This window comes from Pelecanus crispus, chromosome 1 (genome assembly GCF_030463565.1).
Source record: "Pelecanus crispus isolate bPelCri1 chromosome 1, bPelCri1.pri, whole genome shotgun sequence".
Classification (NCBI taxonomy): Eukaryota; Metazoa; Chordata; class Aves; order Pelecaniformes; family Pelecanidae; genus Pelecanus; species Pelecanus crispus.
In genome coordinates this window covers 138,272,500-138,289,031 of record NC_134643.1, presented here as the reverse complement: position 1 = coordinate 138,289,031, position 16,532 = coordinate 138,272,500, and the positions used below count along the sequence as shown (strand labels likewise).

At 39.4% G+C, this 16,532-nt stretch overlaps 1 protein-coding gene across 4 annotated transcripts in view; it reads left to right on the top strand.

The window, feature by feature from the left end:
* Positions 1-16,532, top strand: part of CNKSR2 (connector enhancer of kinase suppressor of Ras 2) — a 220,153-nt gene that overhangs the window by 66,607 nt on the left and 137,014 nt on the right. For all 4 annotated transcript variants that reach the window (XM_075711816.1, XM_075711806.1, XM_075711798.1 and 1 more), the window contains exon 5: positions 10,276-10,317. In XM_075711816.1, the coding sequence (XP_075567931.1) occupies positions 10,276-10,317 (42 nt within the window). The remainder of the gene's footprint in view (positions 1-10,275; positions 10,318-16,532) is intronic.

The following is a 16,532-nucleotide window of genomic DNA, read 5'->3' as shown; positions in this document are numbered from 1 at the left end:
TAAAGTTTTTAATTTAAATTTTCAACATTATTCCCTCCACCCCAACTTTATTTTCAAATGCTTGCAGGAAAATCTTTGTTACCCTACCGTTTCAATAATCCCCCCCCCCCCCCCCCCCCTTTTTAATAAAAATAATACATGGTGAAGAGGCCGCTTTCTTGGAATTTAAAAAATATATATGCATAGTACACTGTTTATACAAAATGCCCAATTTCTGATAAGTGTACAAGTAGGGGGGTAAGTGTACAAGTGGATAGCTAAATAGATGTGGCGAAAAGTTAAAAACAGAATAAAAAAGCCCCCCTTGAAATCAATACCCGGGCAATATCTGCCTATAGTACCTGGAATCCAAATGGTATTCATATGGAAGTGTTATAACTCATTGCAAGTAACACTGACAGAAATTTAGACTCACCCTGTATCCTTCAAGTGCTGCTCTTATGCAAGATTTTCTGTTGCATAAGGTTCAAAGCAGTGCTCAGAAGCAGTGGCATTTCAGGGTGCGTATTATCCTGTGCAGTTGTTTTCTTCACATTTAGAAGTCAATGTATAATGTATAAGGTGAAACAGAATTTAAAGGATTGTTGGAAATATGAAATTGTTTTTTGTTTACAAGAAGCTATATCAAAGTAGTTTCAATTTATGCTCTTTAGCAATGTTTTTCTCTTTTTCATAGAAGAGTAGCTTATTTCTCTATTGCACAGTTCTATGGAAAATTTCAGATGTAATTTAATGTAATGTATAAAGTGCCTCAGGTGCTTAACATTGATGCCTTTTGCTGATTCTGGTAGTTTATTTCTGCTATTTTATTTTACTTTTTTTTCCCTTGAAATGGCTTACTTATAGATATATTGTTGTCTTTTAATTTAAGTTTTGGAAATGGGATTAGGCATGGAATAGCTCAAAGGTTAAAACATCAATAATAGTCTATAGGGATATGAACCACTACTGGAAATAATTTGATGTCTCATTAGTTGTCATTGACATATATGCTGTAAAGAGGTTTTTTTCCTAAACTTGTGTAGTGTGTGATGTGACATTTTCAAAGTAGCTTATGAAGCCACTGCATGCTTTAATAAAAACCCACCCTGTAAAGTCCTGTGAATTCATTAGCTGTGTTTTCTTTTCCATTCTTAGAGAAAGTAGTTTCTTTTCCTGGTGGATGGAAGAAGGAAAAAAAAAAAATTAAAAAAGACCCCAAAAGATTGCTGAGTGCATAAGAAACTTAGTGACCAGAAAGAAAAAATGGGTTGGTGTGGGCTTGTTTGGTTTTTTTGTTTGGTTGTTTTCTTTCCAGATTAATGATTGACAGCCTCTGAACATGGGGAAAAATGAAACACAAAGCATAATAATTTGTGGAAGAAAAGAGTAGTCTTTTTGATGGGGTATATGCTGGTAAACCAATGCAGCTGTTAACTTTTTCCAAGAAAAAGGAGCCTGAATGGGTCAAGGTGATGGTGAAAGGGTCAGGGACTGTTGGGTTAATTCACGCGCTCATGGAAGCACTTGCAGAAAGTAGCAGAAAGTTGGTAGAAATGGAGATAAAGTGTAGACAGAGGGGAGAAATGGGTTTTAGTATCTCTCATATTTCCTTTAAATAAAGCCTTTAAACTGATTATTTTGGGCACTGTGTCAGTGCATGTTGAATGCCATCACAGTTTCCATCTGAATAGAGGCAGGCAGAGGATATGCCATGCTTCCTATGTAATTCTTTATAAATGCTAAATTTAATCATTAATGCTGATGGATTAAGGTTATGTTGGTCATATCAGTAGAAGTGAAGACTGAGACTCTGCATTTCTTTTACTTTGGAAACTTATTTCCCTTTACAGAGACAGTACAGTCTCTGTAACCAAGTGCAGTGAAGCAAGATTTCACTTCAGTATGGTGAATTACAGAAACTATGTGTTGCTAGGTAGCTAGTAGAGCCTTGAGCATGAAGAAGCATAGGGTTGATCTTTATTTCAGGAATATAATGTGAGGTGTGTGTGTGTTTCCTTAAATCCATTAAAAATACATCACAAATTTCAGATGAACCAATATGAAACATTCAAGTCATAGCTGAGCCTGAAATGCCATCTACCTAAATACCATTATTTTTTCTCAAGTTTAATTTTCTTTCCTCTGTTGGCAGAATAACCATGAAGGCGCTATATGAAACATGAAATATTTTGCTGCAATTGTGTTTTATAAACCAGAATTCTTTTTCATGACAGTACTAGAGGAAAAGCAGAAGTGAAAAATTAAGAAGTTATTTACCTCTAAATGGTCTTGGAATTGACACTGAAAACTTAAGAACTGCACAACACGTCGTGCTACAAACTCATTTTTGCATGTCAGTAATAAAAGATTTAGTTTTGAATGCATGATGCTTATTTTTCTGAATTAGAGGTGTGGAAAAAAAGGATGTTTTGACTTTGTTTTTTCTCCTTTGGGTGGAACATTTTTGCCTCATTTCCAGCCTCTCATCTGTTGATAGTTTCAGTGGATTTTATTTTTACCTGCTGAGAATGTCGCTGCATAGAGAAATCACCCTAAGAGCTGAAATTCAATTTAGACCATGTAAGCACTTAGATTCTAGCAGGATATATGAGCAAGTATCAATGTGATTTTCGTTGGTGCTAAAATGCTTTGTATGGTTTCTAACCTAATGGTATACCAGCTCATTTTAGAAACGGTGTAGGAGGAAGAAGTGTTACTCTCTGTATGCAAATTAAGAACTAATATGTGACCAGATCCCAAAGGAAAGCAAGATGATGTCTTTTACAGAAAGGAGAGTAGAACTAAATGGAAATGGAAAATGACTTCAGAAAGAGAGAAGAAAAGAGCTTAGTGTACACACTGCATCTCTCTTAATCCAGCAAGTAATTTTTCCCAGTAGTTCCTTGATCTGTGGGTGATTTATGTAAGTTGTGTTAAATTTTTACATGAAGTATTCTGTTACTATGGTGATAGGTGCCACTCCATGCAGATTGTTTAAATAAAATTAAGGCAATTCTTTGTGTTCAGTAAGCTAGGTAATTGCTATTAGTTTGTACACAAGGGTTATGAACTTAAGAGAACTACAGGTTCATTAAATATTCAGGGAAAGGCTCTAGACTTTTAGAAGCATTTGTGTAGGTTGCATAGGAAATGTCATTTTATGTAGCATTTATTTAATAGCTTGCATTATATTTTTCACAATAAAGGTTTTTTTCCTCTTCCCGTAGTATCTTAAATGGCATGTGCTCACCATTCTGTTTTCTCCCATCTCCATCTTTTTTTAAGCATGTTTCCAATGGGGGAGGACAGAGTGGGTTGCTACAGACGAGTTCTAGCTTCAGCGTGGAGGGGCAGGGAATAATAATGGAGTGAGGATGCCATAGACCCAGTGTCAAGAAACTTCAGGGACTGAATAATTGTAGCATAAGTGGGAAAGAAAGCAAATATTTCTGAACGGCAGTGGGAAGAAAATCGACAGGATTTGTGTGGGAAGCGAAGAGGAGTTGAAAATGGCACCCAGGTTGTGAGCTTGTGGGACATAAGGTGGTGGAGTTGTTGACAGAGATAGGGAAAGAAGGGGGGAGCCGGGAGGGTTTGGGAAGAAACGTGATTTCAGCTTTTCAGCATACTGTGTTAGGGCTGGTGGCAAATATCCAGGAGGAGATTCTGAACTGCGAATGTGAACAGAAGGGACGAGAGATCTGTGACTCATCCGCACAGAGACGATAATTAAAGCAGCATGATTTTAGGATGCTGCTGAGCAATAGGGAAGAGGTTGCAGAAAAGGGGAGAGTTGAGGATAGAGCTCCCTGAGACTGTGGCAATCGAAAGGAGGAGGAACAGCCGTAATGGCAGACTCTTTTGGAGCAGCTCAGTGGGAAGAAAGTCAGGGAAAGCACATATTCTGGGAAGTCCACATAGAAATGCAATATAGGTTTTTAACAATGGCTGTGTAATTTTAAAAAATAATTTTGTGTGGCAACAGCCAAGGATTACCTATGCAAGCACTGGGTTGTTGCATAGTTTAAGAGGAGCTTGCTGTTGCATTTTAGGTAGTGAGACAGGAAAAAGGTATTTCCTCTTCCCTTCTCTGTTCCAAACATTTGTAATTGTCAGTGTCCCCAAGACCCACACCTTTTGTATCCAAAGTCCTGCTAGACCTTAAAATCAGATGTGGCAAAGCACCTAAGGAAACCTCTGCCTGTGTCATGCTCTTACTGCTTTTCCTGCTGCCAGAGAACATTACCTGCTTGCCAGCCTCTGTGGCTTTTGTGGGTATTTAAGAGTTTTTTGTTTCTTGTTTCTGGGAGGGGGGTTGAAGGGGTGAGGGTTGAACAGATCTGTATATCTGCCAGTTTGTACTTTATTATGCCAGTAATTACCCAGACATACCTGTAAATCACAGTCTGAGCAGCATTCCTAATATCCTTCAGTTTTCTAATTGTCGTGCTCTACAGAACACAGCATTTCACTGTAGCCTATATTATATCGATCAAGTTTATTGTTTCAAAGCTGTCATTGTTTATTCCTACCATCCACTGTATTAGATACATTTTCCACGCATTTTCTAAGTAGTGAAAGGCTAAATTGACTCAACCTATCTTACCCTTCTATCTGTTTGGAACTTATGTACCTCTGTCTTGGTCCGAGAAAAGCGATGAAGGGTAAGAATAAATGAAGTTACTATGAAAACTATAAAACTTTTGCCTTCTTCATGTCCTGGCAAAGCTTTAGACTTTGTCATCATTACGTTGAGAACTTTTGTGAAAACCTTAAGTGACAACTCCAGCAAACCTCAGTCTTGTGGCTCTCTTGCCATAGCTGAATTGGGCAGAATTCAAACCAAATGAGCCTTTCTAGAGCCAATGCCATAAATTCCCTAGAGCTAGTGACACTTGAACAGGCTCAGAGTGGGCTCCTTGAAGCCAGAACAACTTATTTTTGATGGTGCAGTGCTGAGGCTGAAAGGACTGGGAGTTATGATCTGAGCATTCTCAAGTTAATAATTTTTTATTGTTGCTAAGTAGCAAGACCGACAGACCATCCATTTGACATGTACCGGTATTAAAGGATTGAGTTACAGTTCTAATCAATTTGAGAAGCAAAGGGATTTAAAGGATGGCTTGGCTTAATTCCAACCAATGGCTACATTGCTCAAGAGAGATTTTATACCAAAGGTTTGGCAACACACGAGAGTCTGAACCCTCTTTTAGCATTCATGTAATTAATTATTTTTGTTACGAATAGAGAACTGGAGTTACATAGTTTAGAACATTTTGCGTGACTTGAAAATAATGGTGACAGCAATTCTATCGGACATCTGTTTTTAAGCAGTACATAAAATCTAGCTGTTGCCCTCTTAAAACTAGACATGGAAGATCTGTGGGATTGCTCATGAAAGATGCATTTCCCAGGCAATTTCACTACTGCTTTTAAAATTGTGTTCCTAACCTTGCCTGCATTTTATCAGCAATATACTGGTAAAAACAGTGCAATATACACAAACACACACATGTAAATCACCTTCATGTAAATTCATTTGGACTGCAGAGGAAAACAAATGAAAAAAACAATGAAGAAGATCCACCAGAAACAGCTTGAAAACTGCCTGGAGAAGGCATGCTCTCATGGCAAGCTCTTGTTCCTCACAAGTTGCTCCTCTGTAGCACCACACAGCCTGCTTTTGAGTAATGCTGCTATCATGTGAATTCACAAAGGGCATTTCTGGGACTAACATGTTACCTGAGAATCAGGAGATCTGGTTTTTGTTCTTGACAGTTGTGTAACCTGCCTCTTTATCAGTTCTGCCTAGGAAATTTCCTTGCCTTGGAGGAAAAAATAAATCAGGATGACTAAATATACATGAGCAACTAAGGCATTCTGCTGAACAATACAATACAGTGAAAGAAGTCCATGCCCTCTCTTGAGCACTCTGATCTAAGGGTTACTAGAAATGCTGAAAAGTTGCTGATTTGTTGCTGAAAGAACTAATAAACATGTTTCTTCAGTTCTCCCTTTTTGTATCCCTTAACTATTTGTATGTATATATTTTATTTTCTGAGCTAGCACAACTGTATTCTGAAGTTAAGTTGTGGAGTTGACAGGAACTCAAGACTGCCAAGAAGAGTGCAGTGCAGCAGCTGCCTAGAGTATGTGGCAAAACCATGAATAATAATAATAGTAGTGGTAATAATAATGATGATATGTTTCAAGATTATAGTCTGCAAGTACCCTGAGAGGACAAGTGTTTGACAGGTAATTGCAATAGGTAATTTAACAGGTTGCCAAGTCGGACTTGTAAACCAGAGCATGTATATGCAAAAATAGAAGTGTTTTCTGCTGCATATTATTCCATAGTTATAGCACTGGAGAACTGCATGAACATTTTTTCCCTGTGAGATACATGAGCAGTAGGGAGTTGGCAGGTCTTCTAGATCTCAGTACTTCACATTTTCAGTTGAGATTTAATCCACTTGGGTGCAAAGAAAAGGACTCAAGAATAAGAAAAGTGCTGGTGTAATTAGTTGACTCCATTCCCTGCTTTTGTGACATACTAAGACAAATGTTTAAAAAGAAGACAATAATAATGAGAAGAAAATAAAACGGAAAAATAAAGCATAATAAACATTGCATTTGAAAAACAAAATCCACAAATATTTGTATTTTATATATGTTGCCTCACATGTGAATTGTTCTAGCAATGGCTGGGGCAGGGTGGGGTGAGATGTGTACATTTTGCAGCATTGTCATCAGTCAGTGCTATCTAATTCAGTGGGTTTAATTTAAGTGTCTTTAGTAATTATTACTTATGACATTACAGTAGGATCTTTGCAGATGAAACTTGTAATTTTTGTAGAAATAATGCAGAATTGTGGTTATGAAGGTTCTGGAAGAAATAGAAGTGATGCCTCTCAGTTGCAGTGTAGAATAGGTCTTGCTAGACCTAAATATAGGTTTTAAGGTTACACTGGGATTGGAAGTGCAGAAGAACCCTCTCCCAGATTGTTGTGGTTTGTTCTTGCTCTTCCTACCTTCCTCCCTTACTGCATTTTTAAAATTTTTCTTCCAGTTTTGGACTTCATGTTTCCCTTTTTATTAGGATCTTAGCCTAGTTCCAGCTGCCTCCACAAAGGTCACTTTTGCCATTTTTGATGCATGAGGCAGAGCTGGAAAGAGTGACCATGAAAATCTGATATTAATAATTAAGTTGTTCTATCATATTCCCCTTTTATTTCTCTTTCTTTGTGGATGATACTGTCCCATTTCCCTCTCTGAAACTGCTAATAGCCCATATTTGACTACATCTTCAGGAAGTATAAATTAACACAGAATTGCTTTTGTTGCTTTATTAGCAATCTGCATTATTAATCTTTTAGAGAATAACGTGCATTTAGAAGAAAACCTTATGCTGTTTCAGCTGAAGTTTTGTTTGGTTGGTTAGATGAAGATCATATAGCCTAGCTTTAGTTACAGTTTGTCAGTGAATATATGTGTGAAGTTCAGAGAATAAGCAGGTAAAAGTGAAATACCTCCTCCTTGCTGTATCTGTGTTTTTCAGTTCAGGGGTAATCACAGCACTGTTTCACTAAGTGAATGGCCAATTGTTGACTTGTGTAGGAGTAAAGCTTGGTTGCAGATTTTTTGTGTGTTCCTGCTTTTCTAAAATAGAAAAAAAATTGTTAAACTTGCATATGATCTGTTTCTTATCTTAATTGCAATGTTTTGTTACTGTGGTTAAACAGATACTTAAGAAGATCTTTCAGGAGTAAGATATGGGCTTGTAGTCTAGGTATGGAGGGAAGAGGTGTTCTCCATCTGTGGGTGGTATGCTATTAAGAATACAAATTTATTTCTAATTGCATAGTTAGTGACTCTTTTTATAGTTCTCAAGAGCTTTAAGCTGTTTTAGTTGAAATGAAACGGGTATGAAAAAGCAATAATTGTAAATGGTAAAGGCCCCCAGTAATAAGCATTCAGCTTATCATTCTACCTAAGGGATGTTTGGAGAGGGTGGGCACAGTTATCCTTGGCACTTGCTTAAAGATAAAGCATAAAGCAGTGGAGTGACTTAAAAAATCTAAGAGGAAATAAACTGTTCACTATGAATGAAAGAGACATGTAGGTTTTGCTCTTGGGATCATTCAGAAGCAGTCTGAGCCCCCATCTCTAGGGATGGCTGCAGGAAGCTTGCTGTGATGCTGGGATCAGCTTGGTGACCTTTTCTAGGTTTCTTTGAATCCTAGACTTCAGGGCTGCTCTGGGCTATGCCAGCATGGATCTTTCCATTTCTGCACATTTCCCTGAGTTCATGCTTGAATTATGTTTAGTTGGATGTCATTCATGTATGGAAGAAGTGTATTTTGGAATTGTTTTTTTACCTAAGCATTGCATTTGCTCTCCTCCATTTTTTCTGTCTTTTACGGTTTAATGAACTGTTAATTTTTCTCTTGCCTGAATATGAAGATGTACCATCAACAATCAGCTGTCCGCTATGTGATGAACTCATTTAGCAATTCCTCTTCCCAGACCCTGGATTTGTAAGAAATTGTGTGTTGAGGAGAGTATTTAAGGGTGAGGCCACCTGCCCCTATACATAGACTGAGAAGTTTTCCACTTGCTTTACTGTCTTTTGTAGATTCAGAAATATTTTATTTTTTCATATATATGCTTGGTTTGTCAGAAGTAAGCATATTTCTTTAGTTTCCTCCATGACTGTGTGGAAGAGTTTAATTTCAAGGATGTAGCTGTGTTTCTCTGTTATTTGTTGGTTTCTTGGTTGTAATAAACCTTTACAGCATTTAAGAACCCAGCATCCTTCTTCCCTTAGTAGTGAGACTTCTCAAACTGTATCCTGTTTAAGCTGAATGTTTAAACTTATAGTAAACTCTTCCTATTATCAATGAAATAATTATGTCTGCTTAAAAGCAATTCTTTTTTTTTTTCAATATAAATGTTGCAATCCCTTCCTGCTATTTTTGCTAAATGATTCATAAGAAACCATGCAGAACATAGATGTATCCAAATTGAAAATGTTACATGCCCTCCCACATATAACAATGAAAGTGTGTGTTTTGCTACTAAGATTGCAAATACTTCATTGATGTCTGCATATAATTAAACGTGTTAGATTTTCTTTCCGGCTGTACTTACTGGCAAATGTTTCCTGAATGCCAACAGCTGTTATTAGGAAAATACTCCCTGATCAACCTTCTGCATAGGTTGCTTTATATAAAGCTTAAGAGCACGTTGGCTTTTCTTGCCTGAGTAACACTAGAAGCATTTCATGGATTAAAAGTTAATTTTTTCAAAACAGTTGCATATAACAAAGTTGTTTTTCTAACAGGACAAACTGAGACTTAAAGCATGAAAACTTAGTCACATTTTTCATGTGGGTTATTAGGTAGGATATAAAGCATCCGTTCTAAACAGAGCTTGCACTAATTACCATAAAGCTATGTATGACATCTGATGAACTTAGAAAAGAGTGTTTCTTTCACTAGTGTTGTTGTATTTCATGTGTTCTCTGCTTTACTAATTCCATTTCTCTATGTCCCCCGAGATTTTGGCCTGTCAGAAAAACTTTCACAGCTCCCAGCCTCCCATCTGTTAGTCTTGCTTATAGAAACTGCCTCACATGCTACATAAGGTGACAACAATGTGCATGCAGTCCCCAGCAGGCTGTATGTAATAAGATGGTCCGATTCAAGTTTCCTGTGCATTTTGTATTCCATGTTTGTCTTCTCTCCCATTGCATGGAGTGTTATAAACAACCAGTGGTTCCCTTTTTGTCTCCGTCCTTCTCCCAGGGTTTTCTTTCTCTTCATTGGCAGGGTGTGCAAACATGTCAGTTAAGCTCAGCTCAGCAAGAATTGTTCAGCTGAGTTTACTTTCTTAGTTACTTAAGACTATTGCTGGTACATCCGTTTTGCAGTGTTACCACTAGAAGCAGGTCATTTTTGTCCATTGTCAGGGACTGCTGGTTGAAGCCACTTGTCTGGCATATATGTGACTAGCTCGTATGTGCCAAAAGGATGTAAAATGGAGGAAGATCGTTATCTGTCTCAAGGAGGGAAGCAACAAGAACTAGTGAATAGATATAAACATTTACCAGTATTCATTTTCTGTGGTGGCTTCAGACTTTGGTAACATGAATCCTTCCATTTTGTTTGACTTTGAAATCTTTTGTTTCATCCTAAAGACTTTTCAATTCAGTTTACTTCTTTATAAGGATAAATCTAGGAAGGGTGAATGATTGGATCAATTTAACCTGCCTTTTCTGCTTTGCTTTTTTAGGATTGCACAGTATATGAAACAGAGAATAAAATTCTTCATGTGGTGAGTAGTGTTTGGATTTCTATTAATAAATATATTTGTATAGACTACATAGAATTATAGAGCTATGTGTTTTGTGCTTTTTCTGTGCAGTGCCAGTGGGATAATGAACTAGTCTGGGTATGACTGAGTGAATGTATGGAACTACTTGTGAATAGGTAATGATGTTATGGAAACTGAACCTGGCATATGAGAATCATAGAATCATAGAATCATAGAATCATCTAGGTTGGAAAAGACCTTTAAGATCATCCAGTCCAACCATTAACCTACACTACCAAGCCCACTCTAGACTAATCAAGGGTAGACCAGACTAAACCATATCCCGAAGTGCCACATCTACCCGTTTTTTAAACGCCTCCAGGGATGGTGACTCCACCACCTCTCTGGGCAGCCTGTTCCAATGCCTGACCACCCTTTCCGTAAAGAAATTTTTCCTAATTTCCAGTCTAAACCTCCCCTGGCGCAGCTTAAGCCCATTTCCTCTTGTCCTATCGCTAGCTACTTGGGAGAAGAGACCAACACCCACCTCACTACAACCTCCTTTCAGGTAGTTGTAGAGAGCGATAAGGTCTCCCCTCAGCCTCCTCTTTTCCAGGCTAAACAACCCCAGTTCCCTCAGCCGCTCCTCATAAGACTTGTTCTCCAGACCCTTCACCAGCTTCGTTGCCCGCCTCTGAGAAGCCAGGAACTTTGCAAGGGCTTGTGTTTGTCTGGCTCAGGCCCATCTGTTATTTGTAAACCATGGTCAGAAGAATGATTTTGAAAAATGGCATTTTTTTTTTTGAGAGCTGGTTGCTAGGCTTCTGTGAAATCATATATATATATATGTTAGTGATACAGCTTCATTTATGCAGCTTCATTCCTCATAGGAGCATGGAGCTAGCCTAGTGATATAGAAATTAATGCAATTCTTTCCTTTTGAATTCTCAGCATAAATACAATGGTCTGTTCCCAGAATCTGTAGTGCTGTTGATAATAAATAAAGCAGATGAAAGTCATCAGGACATCAGAACACAGTATGAGTTTGAAAGGCTAGTACTTTGGTAGATGGAGAGTCAAAAGCTTGAGTAAACTTTGTGTGAAAGCTGCACCTAAGTTTTAGATATTAAATTGCATTTCATGTTGTGGCTGTAGTTTAGTGAGTATTAAGTTAACCCAGAGCTCGTTTCTGGAAGTTAGATATGAAGATATTCTTCCTAAGAGAGTAATGCATTGGTTTAATTTATTCACTGTATTTCATATTTAGGTAGGTTTTGATATCTTACTTTTCTTATTACCGGAGCTTAAGCAAGAAAATACTGCATTTCTTTATTTTAAAAGGTGAGCTTCCCAGTAAATTTTGCTATACTATTTTTCTCAGTGCTCCCATACCAAATGCTTGGCAAGCTGAATTCTACAAGCTTTTGATGCTTTGATTTCACGGTGATGTGGAATAGAATGTCTCCTTGTATTTTTAAGTTTCACTGACATTTTTCCCCTGTGGAACACAAAGAATTAGGAATTTCAGTGAAGCTGACATCATCATCTTTACTAGGCTGATCTCTGCAAGTATTTAAGTAATGAAGTTTTTAATTGCATAATCTTGGCAAAAGTTGAAGTGTTATAAGTTTGAAATCATTATATATAGCCTGGTTTTCAATACATGCTTGTTTTCTGCTGTAAGAGCCAAAAGTTCTGACATCTGCTATGTACAGTATATATCTTTTACAAATTAGCAAAAAGGATCCTGAACAGCCAGGGATCAGGTTAGGAATTAAATCTGGCCAGGGACGTGAAGGGCAACAAGAAAAGCTTCTGTGGGTATGTTGGAGATAAAAGCGAGACCAGGGAGAATCTGGGCCCTCCCTGGAAGGAAACGGGAGACCTGGTTAACTGGGATATGGAGTGGGCTGAGGTACTCAGTGACTTTTTTGCCTTGGTCTTCACCAGCAAGTGCTCAAGCCACACTGCCCAAGTCACAGAAGACAAAGGCAGGGACTGGGAGAGTGAAGAACTGCACACTGTAGGAGAAGATCAGGTTCAAGATCATCTAAGGAACCTGAAGGTGCACAAGTGCATAGGACCTGATGAGATGCATCCATGGGTCCTAAGGGAACTGGCTGATGAAGTTGCTAAGCCACTATCCATCATATTTGAGAAGTCGTGGCAGTCCAGTGAAGTTCCTCCTGGCTGGAAAAGGGGAAACATAAGCCCCACTTTTTAAAAGGGAAAAAAGGAACACCCGGGGAACTACAGGCCAGTTAGTCTCACCTCTGTGCCTGGCAACATGGCCTCACTAAGGGCAAATTGTGCCTGACAAATTTGGTGGCCTTCTATGACGGGGTTACAGCACTGGTGGATAAGGGAAGAGCAACTGATGTCGTCAGCTACCTGGACTTGTGCAAAGCATTTGACGCTGTCCTACACAACATCCTTGTCTCTAAATTGGAGAGACATGGATTTGACGGATGGACCACTCAGTGGATAAGGAATTGGCTGGATGGTCGCACTCAAAGAGTTGTCATCAATGGCTTGATGTCCAAGTGGAGACCGGTGATGAGTGGCGTTGCTCAGTGGTCGGTATTGGGACCAGCACTGTTAAGCAGCTTTGTCAGCAACATGGACAATGGGATTGAGTGCACACTCAGCAAGTCTGCCGATGACACCAAACTGTGTGGTGCAGTTGGCACACTGGAGGGAAGGGATGCCATCCAGAGGGACCTTGACAGGCTTGAGAGGTGGGCCTATGTGAACCTCATGAAAAGGCCAAGTGCAAGGTCCTGCACATGGGTCAGGGCAATCTTAAGCACAAATACAGGCTGGGCAGAGGATGGCTTGAGAGCAGCCCTGAGGAGAAGGACTTGGCAGTGTCAGTTGATGTGAAGCTCAACATGACCCAGCAATGTGTGCCTGCAGCCCAGAATGCCAACTGTATCCTGGGCTGCATCTAAAGAAGCATGGCCAGCAGGTCGAGGGAGGTGATTCTGCCACTTTACTCCACTCTCGTGAGACCCCACCTGGAGTACTGTGTTCAGCTCTGGGGCCCCCAACATAAGAAGGACATGGACCTGTTGGAGCAAGTCCAGAGGAGGGCCACAAAGATGATCCGAGGGCTGGAGCACCTCTCCTACGAGGACAGGCTGAGAGAGCTGGGGTTGTTCAGCCTGGAGGAGAGAAGGCTCTGGGGAGACCTTTTTGAGGCCTTCTAGTACCTGAAGGGGGCCTACAAGAAAGCTGGAGAGGGACTTTTTACAAGGGCAGGTAGTGATAGGACAAGGGGTAATGGCTTTAAACTGAAAGAGTGTAGATTTAGATTAGATATAAGGAAGACATTTTTTATGATGAGAGTGGTGAAACACTGGAACAGGTTGCCCCGAGAAGCTGTGGATGCCCCATCCCTGGAAGTGTCCAAGGCCAGGTTGGATGGGGCTTTGAGCAGCCTGATCTCGTTGAAGATGTCCCTGCCCATGGCAGGGGGGTTGGAACTAGATGATCTTTAAGGTCCCTTCCAACCCAAACATTTCTATGATTGTAAAGGGAGCTGGCAGTGTTTAGAGCTGATGAAGCATCACTTAATATAGTCTTCAACAGAAAATTTTGAGGAAACTGAGAGAGATTCGTTTAAGATATATGAGTGCACAAATTTGAGACAGGTTTCAAAACTTGTATTATCTTACATCATTCAGACTCACATAGGCTTATTTCTTTAATCCACAGTAACTTCATTGTGGTGATACGTGGACAGATGTATTATTGTGAGAACTTAAGTAGCTTCTACGATTAGTGCTCAAGCTTGCAAGGTAACATGAACAGAGCGTTGAATGTTTTACTGAAGCCTAAGATTAAAAATGACTATATGTATTACACATATCTTGGATCATTTGTGACCACATTACATTTCAGCTGATGGATGGGATTTCATGGGGCAAAAGCTGACCAGAAGTAATCGAGGAAAGAGATAAATCTGTGATTGCATAATTAAAAGATGGGATTTGAAATCATATTTTGAATTTGAAAGTGAGTATTTTACAAGTACAGCTGAAAAGGCTGATGATAGAATTGGAATGGAAAGCAGTCACAGTTCCCTCTAACTCCTCTCCTTGGAAGATAGAGAAAGGTGTTGTGGCTTTAGCCCATTAGAAATCTGGGGAGGAGTAGTCTAACAGGTAGATTAAAAAAAGAAGGGAAAAGCCTACTGGTGTCAAGATCTTGAGAGAGTGCATGATATTTTTATGCCAGTGTCAAAGAAGAGAGGTCGTTAGATACCTTATGAGATAAAAGTATTTGAATGCACATGTACAAACTAGATTAAAGATGTTCTAGAGGGGGATTACTAATTTAAATCTCCTATTATAGACTATGCATCCAGTAAATTTACAGCTGAATGTTAAAGTTCTTTGATATAAAAAGAATAGTAGTGAATAGGTGTAGAAGGAATCTTGAATGGGAAGTGTTGGGACAACTAAGAAAGATTGGGAGGAGGGGACATGCACACAGATATTATAGAGAGAGAAAGTAAATTCTTTCTTCATAAATTCAAAGACCAAGCTATTGCAAGTCCATTTTCTGAGTACATTTCCCATCTGCAAACTGTGCAAACTCCTGGAGGTAACAGAAGTGGTGTCTGACCAGCATCATATCCAGCTGCCTTTGAATGATCAGATACCAACATACAGCTGTGTTCGCTGGGATGACTTAGAGAGGAGATTGAATTCAAAACTGTGGGCTCACCTCGTATGATTTCATGTACCACATTCTCTTCATGACACAAGGAAACAAGGTTCCTCACAAGAGTGAAAGGCAATGACTTAGAACTAAATAGCAATTCATGCAATTAGCCTAAGCAAATCCTTGCTGCAAGATATTGTTACCACTAAGGATTGAAGTAAAATTTTAAGAGAACCTTCTTACATAAGTAAAAAAGAACTACAGCTACAGAAATGAAAATAAATTAAATGACAGTGTTGTGGTTTAACCCCAGCCAGCAACTAAGCACCACATAGCTGCTCACTCAGTTTCCCCTCCTAGCAGGATGGAGGGAAGAAAATTGGAAGGGTAAAAGTGAGAAAACTCATGGGTTGAGATAAGAACAGTTTAATAATTGAAATAATAATAACAAAAAATAATATAATGAAAAGGAAAATAACAAAGAGAACAATAAAACCCAAGAAAAATAAGTGATGCAAATGGAAAAAATTGCTCACAACCAACCAACCGATGCCAGTCCCCCCAGCAGCGGCCCGCAGACCAGCCTTCCCCCCAGCTTTATATGCTGAGCATGACGTCATATGGTGTGGAATACCCCTTTGATCAGCTGGGGTCAGCTGTCCCTGCTGTGTCCCCTCCCAGCTCCTCGTGCACCCCCAGCCTACTCACTGGTGGGGTGGGGTGAGAAGCAGAAAAGGCCTTGGCTCTGTGTAAGCCCTGCTCAGCAGCAACAAAAACATCCCTGTGTCATCAACACTGTTTTGAGCACAAATCCAAAACATAGTCCCATACCAGCTACTATGAAGAAAATTAACTCCACCCCCGCCAAAACCAGCACAGACAGTTATGTACTCTTGTACCGTGGTTCAGGGGCTGGAGCTCTGTAAGCACACATCTCCTGTGGGGTAGCTGCCCCGTTCCCCGTGGAGCGAGCCTACTTTGTGCCAAATCAGGGGGCAAGAGGGTGTGTGGGCACAGGCAGGGGATGTGAGACCTCTTTGCTGCTATTGAAGTGCATACATGGATACCTCCGAAGTTAACCCATCACCGAGTCTTCACGCTTTCCTGTAAAGCATGGTGGAGTAGGCAACATCCCTCACCAAAGGCAAGATCCTCAATTAAACGACTGATTGGTTTGCTTTAGGTAGGGACAAAAAATAGTTAATGTGCTCATATTTTAATGGCAGTAATTTCTTTTGAAAAGCAAATGAATGCCCTCTTTCTTTCAGAGATGTCAGCGTGGGTGTTCATGTGGAGAGACTGCTGAATCACCTTGTCCGTAGATAGTATGTTTTAATGTCGATAAACTTATTCTGATGTTAGCCTTTTAGATATCACTGATATGTTTAAGAACTGGCATTCTGTGGAGACAGAACTGTATGGCTTCAGGTTATATTCAAGAAAGAAGTATTTTTGTTTACCCCAAGCAATTTGAGTTTCAGATGTTATATAAAAGCATTTTGATTGTCACTCACAATATTAGGTTAAGTGGTAAACTAATCTGTGTTATTCAACTGAAAACATGAAAT